The sequence below is a fragment of the Tasmannia lanceolata genome, unplaced genomic scaffold, assembly GCF_043159265.1.
Source record: "Tasmannia lanceolata isolate RefF3 unplaced genomic scaffold, GAP_Taslan_0.1 ptg000015l, whole genome shotgun sequence".
Classification (NCBI taxonomy): Eukaryota; Viridiplantae; Streptophyta; class Magnoliopsida; order Canellales; family Winteraceae; genus Tasmannia; species Tasmannia lanceolata.
Window position 1 is genome coordinate 53,145,954 of NW_027518692.1, and position 12,018 is coordinate 53,157,971.

Consider the following 12,018-nt stretch of genomic DNA (forward strand, 5'->3'; position numbering starts at 1 on the left):
TATCTACACACTAGCTTAAAATACAGTGGGGGCCACATTATTTGGGTGATCCAAACCATTCATTTTTAAGGCCCTCAAATAGATAGGGTGTCCACAAAAAATTAGATCCATAGGATCATCCTAACCATTCGAACTGTGGAGGCAAAAAATGGACTAATTTGTAAAGGTTTAAAGACATCCATTTTACCTCCACAAATCGTAGGGTTGGGATGATCCTATGGATCTGATTTTTTGTAGACACCCTATCTATGTGAGGGCCTTTAAAATGGGTGGCTTGGATCACCCAAACAATGTGGGACCCCACTGTATTTTAAGCTAGTGTGTAGAGAACTCTCTACACATATGTGTAGGAACCGTTTTCTCATATGTTTTCTCTTTCTCTTTCTCTCTCTCTCTCTCTCTCTCTCTCTATATATATATATATATATATATATATATATATATATATATATATATATATATATATATATATATATATATTTTTTTTTTCAGTAGGCAAGCTGGAATCGAACTTGCGACCTCGAGGTTGAGAACAAATACTCAGCCGTTGAGCTAGCCCAACCCCTTGTAGCCTAAGGGCGTGTTCGGGTGAGAAACGGGCTGATAGAATCTTAGAAACGACTATTAGTCGCTCCTCCAAAGAGAGGGGGGAACCGAACAAATAGCCTCTTCACACTTTATCAACTTCCTCCTTTTTTTGAAATGGCAAGACTACTGCTTCTTGTGTGGGGTGCAACTCGGGCGGGTTGGGGCCAACCTGAACCCTAACTGAAGGAGCAAGAATCTAACCCTAACCCGGGCCCCAACCTGTTGTAGCTCAACCCAACCCTAACCCGGCCCAAGCCCCAAACTGAGGTGTCTCAACCCAAACACCAATCCAAGAGCCATGATTTCGGACCCAAATTTCGGGTTTCAGTCAACCCGAATTGCATAAACTCGAAAGTCAAAACATTACAAAATTTCGAGTAAATTTCGTTTCTCGAAATTTCAGCCCGAAATTTAAGGAAAATCTCCAAAAAAAAACTGGATTTTATTCTTTATTTACTATTTTTCCAAAAATTCAGCCGAAATTCGTTCAAAATTTGGTGAGAGATATAATATTATTTTATCTGATTTCGTCCAAAATTTCGAAATTTCGGATAAATTTCGGTTTCAGTGAGGAGCAAAACGCATTCCGAAACCGAAATTTGAAACCTAATGCACATACAGAAAGCAGGGTGTTAAAAAAAAAGATACTACAACTCACTTAACATTTGCTATAAGCTTTATTTAGTGAAACAAAAGAAAACTCGTTCATTTTGTTCAATCGGCAAAGGATAACTCCAATTACACTCCACAAAAGACCTTAAAACTTGTTCTGTAAGGAAGAATTCAGGAGGCAAAGCTTCAGTTATAACTTATACAATAACCACTACAAAATCACAATAACCACTACAATTTGCTTTGGATATGCAACCAACAAAACAAGGGTTAAATCAGTAAACAAAGTAGACAGATATATAAGCATACCTTTGATTCTGAGACATAATTACTGGAAAGAGAAAAACATTACTTAGGCAACTCAATAATCAGAAGGGCTGATTACATCGTCAATTTTCAGTATCATTTTGACAACCTGTGTTGCTAGCAAGATCTGCTGCTGTTTTCCAATCAGAGTCTCGAAGACATTTTGCTCGCGCATGTCATTTGTCCCAACATCATTGCAATCAATCCCACAATGTGGGTTGTTCTCCTGCATGCAAAATTGGATGCTTAGAACAATTCGAGCATACATTTCAGCATAGGTGATGTTCGGCTGATGAAGATGCAGATAAATTATGTTTTAGATGGAACTGGGCTATCTCCGTTGTTATCTGGATTATATTATGTAATAAAGTTTTTACCTTTCATAAAAAAAAAAAACAAAAAAAAACAGTTCCTCTGTTTTCTGACATGCAATAGTTGCATACCGTGCTTCCATATCAATTTGAAGAGTTTCTATATGGTGTGTGACCGAATAGTCCCATATTTATTTTAAAAAAAGTATTGTATAGCCCACTCCATAGGGCTGATCCAAACAGTCCATTTGTTGGGCCACAACGTAAATAGGTTGAGTCCCAGAATCATCTTCATAGGATGATCCTAACCACCCTCCAATCCATAGAGGTTCCCATAATGTGCAGTCCCTCTATAGATTGGAGGGTTAGGATCATCCTATGGAAATGATTTTTGGCGCACAGCCTATATACATTGTGGTCCAATAGATGGTTTGGATCATCCTATGGAGTGGACCGTATAGTAGTTTTTGAAAAAAAAATGGACTATACGGCCACACACCTCACACTCCCTTGGTTCAATTATAACACCACTATTTTAAACTTTTCTAAACAGCTTCCAAAACATGTCATTATTCCAAAAGATGCTCTCTACAGCCAATCAGAAAAAAGGTTAAATTTTGTAGCATCATTAACAAAACGAGAGTGTAGATATCAATTTCCTTTTGAAATGTGTAGCAAACATGGAATAAAAGTCCAAACTAGCCTGGCATAACAATTAACAACACACCTTAATTTGCTGAGACTTGACTGCAGTAAGTGTGTCAATCGGCTGGAGCCCACTGTTCTCTGCAAGTGCCATGGGAATGGAATCCAAAGCATCTGCAAATGACCTGATAGCATACTGCGACCAGAGAATGCAACAAGGTTCTTTACAGATGTATTACTTGGTGAGTAGAGAAATTTAAAAAAAAGAAAAAAAAGCAGTAGTTATTTTTGTACCTGCTCAACTCCCGGATATCTATCAGCGGCTGCCTCCACAGCGATTGAGCAAGAGATTTCGGCGGACCCACCGCCATACACAATAGAATTGTTACGTATTAAATTTCTGGCGACACAAAGGGCATCATGGATGCTGCGTTTTGTTTCCTCTATCATCATTTTGTTCCCTAAAACATTCAAACACCAAAGCATTGTATCAATCACTTGCGTTTCCTACTCACAGAACTTGCTCTAAGCAGAATACTTCTATCCTTAGCAGTTAACAATAACACAGAAATGGTTGCACAAGATCTTTTTTTTTATGAATGGCTGGTTGCGCAAGATCATATATATGGGTCGAAGGAGAATGTGGATGTGGAAGTTAGAGTGGTGCCAAATAAGGAAGCTAGAATGGTGCACCAAATTGGAATTCTTGTCTAATTTCAAACCATGGATATATGGGTCGAAGGAGATTGTTGATGACCATCAAATGGCTAAAAAAATCTTTCTAGGACACCATGACAACCAATTACTCCAAGGAGATGCAAAACTTTTTGAGCCCCTATGAGAATTGTATCTTCTCTCATGCGCATCAGGAAGGAAACTTTTTGGCAGATAGATTTGCAAATTTTGTGTCATGTAATGAAATTGTCGATTGGAATCATATGAAAATCTTCTTATGTAGGCATGGATTTAAATTTCGGTTTCGGCCTTGGCCGAAATCCTGAAATTGCAGCCGAAATCCGGTAAAAAAAAGTACTAATTTATTATTTAGGTAATTTCGGCCGAAATTTGGGAAATCTGAAATTTCAGATTTCAGGAAATTTCGGTTTCGGTCCCAACCGAAATCCTAAATTTTGGATTTCGGCCGAAATTTAAAACCATGCATGTAGGTGACAATAGTTTCTTACGGCCTTTGTGGTGGTGTCTCATATGTCATTGCATGTTTTTACCCCTTGCTAGGGGATTTGTATTTGATATCTTTTCAGGGTATCGTTTTCTTTTCTAATGACATTTCATTTACTCGAATAAAAAAGGTCAGAAGTTGGAAATTCCTAAAGTTTTAATTTTGATCTAAAGAGGTATAAGTCGAGAAGAAAGATATATTAGGATCGATTTATGCTAGAAAATTTGTTATTAAGAGATCTGGTTTAGTTTTTAGAAAGTTTTAACATTTTTTTCTTAGAAGATTCTAGCTTTGTTTAAATTGTTTGAGTTGTTTTAAAGTTAAAAAGTTTGAATGAATGGTTTACGGTGGTTATGACTAAGGAAGGTGTTTTGGAGCTGAAATGGATCCATTAATATGTTATAAAACACTCTCTAGGGTGAGTTCGATCAAATGTGAGGAATTAAATTTTATGAAAGGTAGCTTTCCTTTGTTGTTACTGTCACATTGGAAATAACACACAATACTCTTATTCACTCCACCGTATTGTTCTCTTATCTTACAAGTATTTGATTATTTTTCTTGGGTTTAACTTTTTTTTCATCATTTGGTTGTGAAATTCAATTGAACAAGCATCACGCAAGCTAATTCCTGCAGATTGACCTTGTCACTTTAAAGGATACCGTTAATATGATTCGTTATCTAATCATTTTGAAATTTTAACACAATATATACATATAGACAAAATGATATGGAAAACTAGTGTCTAAAACTCGGCTAATCCTAAAACTTGGGCAAGGACGAGAACTCAACCAAGTGAAAAGGGAGTTGAGTCGGCAAGTCAATGATTGGTGCAGTCAATCTTTCATTAACTTAAACAAGTCATAGGAATTTTGATTGACTTGGTAGGCCAAAACTCGGACTTAGACGAGAACTCTGCCAAGGTTAGAGGGAGTCGACTCTTGAGTCCATAATTAACTGGGGGTGTTTTCTAAACAGTGGGAGAAGCTATTCCTTTTTCCACGAAGTAGCCTACATTCAAGAAAGCAAAAAGAAGTATAACACAATAATCTTGTTGGAAATAAGTACAATGAGCATTAAATAGTAGGAGAAGCTAATCATTTTTCCTGAAAGCAACCAACATTCAAGAAAGCAAAAAGAAGTATAATATAAGAATCTTGTCGGAAGTAATCGACTCAGAGTGGCGAATAAAATATCATTCCAATTTTGAAGTGCTTGCCAACTGAGCATGACATCACAAAATCCCCACCATTTTATACCGAACTGCCATAAGGAAATAATGTCCATAGTACATATTAATTATCAGGGGTGAGGCAGCTCATTCGCCACCAATTTCACAAGCAAATTCACAATGACTTTACAATAATATAAAATTCCAAAACTAATGCCACAATGAAATATTATTAATGCATGAGGGAAGATCCAGAGTTCTTTTCTAGTAATTTTTAAGAGCTTTTTTCGTAAAAGGGACAAAATCTGTAAACGTGATTCATTTCAATGACCATATCTCTGAGTACGATAGCATTGAAATCACTAATTTTACCTTGCAGGGGGGGGAGGGGGGGGGTGGGGAGGAATCAGACACTAGAATTCACTTATCTTTTCTATTGCAATGTAAAAAAATGGCGGATGGAAAAATATTTAAGAATTTATTACCCACCAGACAAAGAATTCATGTGTCCAACATTTTGACAACAGTGCATGGATGATAATGACAGCAATAATCAATAATCACCGCTCCCACGAAAAATAAGGTAGAAGCAGAAACATAATAGCCTACCACCACGAATAAATATGGTCACAGCCCTTGAATTTGCACATTGCTCAATATACAACATTCGATCTTTTGTGGTTCCAAATGATTTTTCTCTGACTAACCCAGCCTAAATAGATAAATAAGGAAAATTAGTAACCTGCAGAAATAGAAACCCAAACTAACCATTCAAAAAAAAAAAAAAAACTCAGGCTAAAAAATTATTAGGAAGATAATTCAGAAGCGAAATGTAAAACAGAATTAGTAAGGCAAACCGAATCTTGTTTCTATTTGCGGAAAAATGGCATGTCTATTAATAAACAGAAATAAAATGACCACAGGCTAGAACTTGCCCAATTGTATGGTAAACAGAATCCAACCAACTTTATCAACTAAAAAGATGTCAAGTTGCAAAACGTTATAGGGCTACTAAGATAAATATGCAAGTGTATTAAAAAGCACATTCTATCAGCAGGAAAAAAAAAATCTCGATAGAACTAAAATAAAATTGATTGTGTTTTGCACTTTAGCAGGTCAACATATAAGAAAAGTCTTCAATAAATAGTAGAAAAAATTTCCCCTTTATAATGATGTGCCGTTAAGCAAAACTCAAGCACGAAGCCATCAGTCCATCCAGAAGAAGAAAGACAAAAACAGCCACAAAAACCCGCATCACGGCATCAAGAGGCACATATAGCAGCCCTACTCCAATGATTGGTCAACTCGTGCAAAGATAGATTCGCCATAAGCCAGAACTTAGATGGAGAACGGCAATCCATGGAAATAAGGGTTCGCCAAAAGAATCACAGGGAAAGATACTCTATATGAAACGGCGGCAAAACTATCTTAAGGCTGACATAAGTAACTTCACAACCATGCTCACTCTACAGTACCACAAAAACAAAGCACCAAATGGTGAACATCTCTCACATGCTTCTCCTCATCTCTTCTCCAAAGAAAATAAACAAGGATTATGTCTCAACTCTTAAGCTTAATGCCTGCAAGTTTTAATCCATGTTTAAAAACTTGAGCTCGATGAAGAACTTGCCTAAGGAAAAACAAGGAAGACTCAAGAGAGACAATAATCGGCCTTCCTTGGGCGAGTCAAATGAGTTTTTTTATCAACTTGGTACGGCAAAAAATGAGTCAACCTGGCCAAGTCAATGGTTGCGATTTTTTATTTTTTTTTGGGTGTTAATGGTTTATATAATTCCCCCTAAACTCATATGGGCGAATTAATAATTGACATGGTGTTTTGAAACATCAATTTTATTGCTCAATTAATTTGTTCCTACACTCTCACGGGCAAGTCAATGATTGACTTGGTGCATTTTTAAACATCGACTTAATTTCTCATTGAAAGCTAATCAAAGATTGCTGCAGCAGTAATATTTGTTTAGCTTGCACCGATAGGACAATTAAATGCCATAGTCCAAAACCAATACCAGCCAAACAATCCTAATCATCCAATGGGTGACCTACAAAAAGAGGATTGAAATGAAAAATGGTTGGCCTGCAATGAGAAATATTTAATTGATTGGATGGTTCATCTTATAGGGGCAATAATTTGTCTATAAATGGAGCGCATCTCTACACATGTATTCTGGAGATGTAAACCACATTTTTAGAGGTTCAATAAGCCCTTCGGCTCCTTCCATTTTCCCATATAAAGCTTGTATCCAATTATCAAAATAAAAAATAAAAAATGAAGCAGCAGCAGCAGCCTGAATAAAGGAGAAATAAACCCTAGATTCAAACAACGGTGATTGAAAAAAAGAAGAAAGAAGAGCCGAATTGGCTGTAATAAATTTATATTGTAATATTTTTTTTATTGCAGGCATGCATGAAAAATATCAGAAATGAATACATAATGTTCGCGATGAGAAATATTGCATAAAATAAATAGCAAGCAAAGTATCTAATAGAAAACTAAGCATTTTTTATTAAGGTTAAAAAGAGAAAAAGATGCCACCATGCTTAATCCAGCATACCTTCCCCAGCTTTTCTGGAGTCAATTCCTGAAACCTTGGCACAATCCTCCCACCTACATAGTAAACAGTAAGCAAATACGTAGTAGACTTGCAAACGGAAGCATTGGAATCCATTTTTGCTTTTAAGGGTGGAAGAACTTAGATACAAACCTGTAGCTATTGCAATAAGCTCTAATTCTACACCACCAACCCATCGAACGGCGGGCAAATTTCTATGCATTAATAGATGATTTGCTTCATCATCAAAACCCCATTGACAGATAACTAGGGTTGCATCTACATCCTACAAGTCATCAAAACAAAAGACAACGATAAGAACTAGTTCGCTTCCCCAACCAATCCAGGAGCAAATAAAGAATAATCAAGAAATCCCTTCTACAAGATGATATTCATGAGTCATTTGGGTATTTACAATGGCAACATAATAACAAAAGGGAAACAAGGATTGATTTAACATAATACCAATTTACTGAAACAAGGATTGATTTAAAACATTTGTCAAGGAATAAAAGGGAAATGCAAGCAGTTAATAAGTTAAAAGAGTATGCAATTCAAAAGCAAGTTGTACGGATAGTGACAATGGCTTGGTCCATCTAGGTAGTTTACAGATGATGTAGTCCGCCATCAATAGAACTTAGTTTTTACTCAAACAAATATTAAATGAATCCCTACTAACCTTGCACTTTTGAACCATATCATCAAAGTACTTCTGCTCTTGTTGACGTAAAGTCTGGAACTTTTCCACTGTGTCAATGTCAACCTTATGCTTTGTCTTTGGTTTAGGGGGCTCAAATGGACAAGTCAAAATAGCAATTTTTGCATTTTCAATTTGTTTTGGCATCTGTGGGTGGCTCATATCCTTATCAACAACAATTCCATATATTAGCTCAGTATCTTCCAATTTCCCACCTACCTTTCCTTCTACTTTAATCAAATCTAAATTAACGTCCTTCCTCTCTAAATCAGCAACAGCCAGAACTGCTTTAACCGCAATGTCAGCTAAAGTGTGCTTGCATCGATTGACACTGCAAAACAACACCGAAAGGTATCAATTATTCAATTATGTTCACATAATTATTATTTTTTTAATGGAATGTTCACATGAAATTTATAGAACAAAAATAATAAGGAGATCATTTAGATTAATTACATTAGCATCAAATTGCTTTACAGTGAAGAAAACAAAAATTGAATAAAAGCAACTTAAGAAAGAAAAGTGTGTAATTCTTTGTTACTAAATACTCATTCTTCTTGCTCCCTTCACAATTCAATATAAGCTGGCTATCACAAAATACAATGACATGGGCTCACCACAAATATGTAAATTGCAGTGTTTCTATTGCTATAGATGTGGTCCCTACGAGACACACTTTTTCTGTGTGTTTCAAGCAAGCAAACTTCAGTCTTCTTGTCCAAAATTCAGCTTTAGATTACGGAAATGAACCAGAGGCGATACACTCTCTCGAGTTTCTGTTGGAATTCAATTCAGAAATTGTGAGATGTAATAGTCCAGTTCATATCTACTGCGAATAGTGCAGATCTGTCTACAGGAGATTTTATACGGTGCCCAATCGGGCAAGTACAAGGATGGGGCATCCACCCTTGATATTTGATCCACCAGCAGCCCACTTTTTCAACTTTTTAAGTGGGCTGCTGTTGGATCAAATACCAAGGGCAGATGCCCCGCGCTTGTATGTGCCCAATCGGGCACCATATAATTTCTCCTCGAACAGAACTTAACATTGTAGAGATATTACAGAGCTATCTCGAACAAGAACAAAACAGAACCTACAATCACAATTCAGATCAGATCTGAATTGAAATGAACCATGGATTTCAATTCCAAATCAGATATGGTCCGAACCGAATTCATTTCTGCTCGTATTAATAGATCGTCTTGTCCTTGCTGAAATAACATTGTGACCACCAATACAAAAGAAACTTAGGTAGAAATACTTGATTTGAAGACTCCTGCTGTCAAATGACGCAAGAATGAGAAGAACATGGTTGGAAAAAGTTGAAAATCTAGAGTAATGAATAGGACATGAGAATATAGATTACGTAGTAGAAAAATAAGTTACAGGTAGGATGGATACGCCAAATACACATACATGCTTAGTTGTGAGAAAACTTCAACAGTTCGAAGGACATTATGTATGAGTCGGGAAACATAGAAAAAACTACAATTTATAGAGTATAAGTAGGGTATAGCAACATCGTATGTATAAGTAGGGTACAGCAACATTGTATTAAAAAAACAGGGTAGATAACACTAGAGATAACTTACATCTTCGAAGATAAAGTAGTCATGCAAGTCTGCACTAAAGACTCTATGTTTGTCAAACTAACATCAAACTTCTGAGAAATATGCTCCAAATGTTCCACAGCTATTCTGGATGCCATCTCATAACCCTCTGCAATACGAATAGGGTGAATACCATGTTCTAGAAGGCGCTCAGCCTGCTCAAGAAGTGCGCCAGCCAATACAACAACCCCAGTAGTACCATCACCAATTTCATAGTCCTGACTACGGGATAATTCAACCATCAACTTTGCGATTTGATTTTCAACATCCATCTGCTCCAATATTGTTGCTCCATCATTTGCTGCCAATAATATAATGTTGGTGATCAAAGTGCAGCAACAAGAGGATACAAATGTCTACCATTCAAAAAAAAAGAAAAGGAAATAGTAACATGTGCAAACAAAAAGTTCAAAATCAAATCTAAGGTTTAACACCAGAATGTGTACAACACCAAATGGCCAATGGCCACTTAATTTGTAAACATAGGAACCAGTAACCCACCAAAAATCTGCAATCCTTCCAATTTTGCATACCTAGAGATCACTGTTGGGTGGCTAAGATGGTGTGGGTTTTTCATAGGTTGTATAAGGAGTGATGATTCTATCCCCTTTGGTGTTTGGATGTATTAGTGTTATTCAGCAAGTAGAAATGTTTGTTTGTGAAACAGAGCTCCCATTCTACTCCAAACCAAAAGCCCTAGAAGGTAGTGTGAATTCTTACCAAAGACGAGGGCAAAGAAAAAGAAAAAAAAAAAAAAACTAAGAGACAAGTGAGTGAAACCTACTGATGGTAACATCGCCATCAGGGCTCTGGAGCATCTTGTCCATGCCCTTGGGTCCGAGAGAGGTTCGGAGGATCCGAGACACGGCCTTTCCGGCAGAAATGTTGGATTTCTGGGCATCCAAACCTCTCAATCGAGTCTTCTGCTCCTGATCCTTTATGATGATGTAGGGCCTCCCAAATTCATCAAAGGCCAGCGCCATTTTCTCTTTAGGAGAAACAGATCAAAGTAACAAGTACACACCAGAAAGAGAGAGAGAGAGGGAGTGAAGAGAAGTGGGTTGAAGATCGAATGAGTTGTGAGTCTTGTGACAGAGGGAGAGGAAAGAGGAGGTCTGGAATATTTTTGGAGCCCTAATATATTCACTCCGTCTCCCTCTCTAAAACCCGTTTTATAAAACCCCTACACTTTTTGTGGGAAATGATATCAGCACACCCATATTTTGATAACTGCCGTGTGACACATCTTGTCTTTTACTATTTAAAGGGCTGTCAAGGGTTGAGTTTGTGCAGTTATTAAAAATGGTTGTGCTGATATCATTCCGCTTTTTTTAATGTTCTCCTTTTCCATTGGATGTTGCTTCCTTCTCGAGTCCCCTTTTTTACTTGTCTCTCACTCGGTTTAGACAAATTAGACCTGGCAAGAATCACAATTTGGTGAACCCGGACCCCACCCGTATGGGCCGGGTGGTCCCACGGGTCACCCGTTTTGTTTTGTTTTTTTCCTGTTTTTATTCCTACAGATGATCCAAACCGCCCATGTGATGGACTATAATGTAAATAGGTTCTGCCCACAAAATCATTTCCATATGATGATCCTAGCACTCTGATCTATGATGGAATTGCATATTATTATTTATGGAAACCTCTATAGATGGGGAGCTAGGATCATCCTATGGGAATGATTTTTGGCGCACAACTTATTTACGTTGTGTTCCATCACATGGACGGTTTAGATTGTCCAATGATGTGTCTGTATAGTACTTTCTGAAAAATACGAGACTATCAGGGCTTACACCATATAAAATCTCGATCATTTGGGTTTCTACGGGCACTCGCAGGTCCACCCAACCCAGTTCTAACGGGACCTGTGTGGGCCGGGTCAGATTTTAACGGGTCACTAATTTAGTGACCCGGACCCATAAATTATGGGCGAGCTGGGTGGACCCCAGGTCTACTTACTCTTGATCATATATTCCTCCACATCACTAATGCATAATCCGGGATTTTACAAGCTAAACTTAGGCCAAACACATTTTTTTCCTAGGAAAAAGGAAATTATGGCCCGTTTGGATGCCGAGAAGATTTTGATCTAGATTTCTCACATTTGCAGCCCTTTTTGCATTGTGATTTGGATCCGAATCAAACCCATAGATTTCCAAATCAGTGAAAAAAATCAGATTTCCATATATGCTGTGGAAATAAGTAAATGGAAATCGACAGATATGGCAGCTTCTTTCACCCTCTTTGCTCCTCAACCTCTCCCCTCCCCTCCACTAGGAAGTACCCCTTCCCTCTCTCTCTCTCTCCCTCAACATGAGTTGGCA

General features: G+C 37.4%; 1 protein-coding gene across 1 annotated transcript; it reads right to left on the bottom strand.

The window, feature by feature from the left end:
- Nucleotides 1–1,317: 1,317 nt before the first annotated feature.
- LOC143892377 (T-complex protein 1 subunit epsilon-like) lies at nucleotides 1,318–10,852 on the bottom strand. The gene is made up of 9 exons (XM_077396967.1): nucleotides 10,476–10,852; nucleotides 9,674–9,992; nucleotides 8,063–8,411; nucleotides 7,537–7,669; nucleotides 7,387–7,439; nucleotides 5,423–5,525; nucleotides 2,757–2,923; nucleotides 2,545–2,658; nucleotides 1,318–1,732 (listed from the first exon to the last, which is right to left on the bottom strand). The coding sequence occupies exons 1-9, from the start codon at nucleotides 10,672–10,674 to the stop codon at nucleotides 1,562–1,564; spliced, it is 1,608 nt and encodes a 535-aa protein (XP_077253082.1). The 5' UTR covers nucleotides 10,675–10,852; the 3' UTR covers nucleotides 1,318–1,561.
- Between the last annotated feature and the right edge of the window lie 1,166 nt (nucleotides 10,853–12,018).

Coding starts and splice junctions, on each gene's coding strand:
- LOC143892377 (XM_077396967.1), bottom strand. CDS start 10,674: ATGGCGCTGGCCTTTGATGAATTTGGGAGGCCCTACATCATCATAAAG. Junction 9,993..10,475: donor TGATGGCGATGTTACCATCA/GTAGGTTTCACT, acceptor TATTATTGGCAG/CAAATGATGGAGCAACAATA. Junction 2,924..5,422: donor GACCATATTTATTCGTGGTG/GTAGGCTATTAT, acceptor TGAATGTTTTAG/GGAACAAAATGATGATAGAG.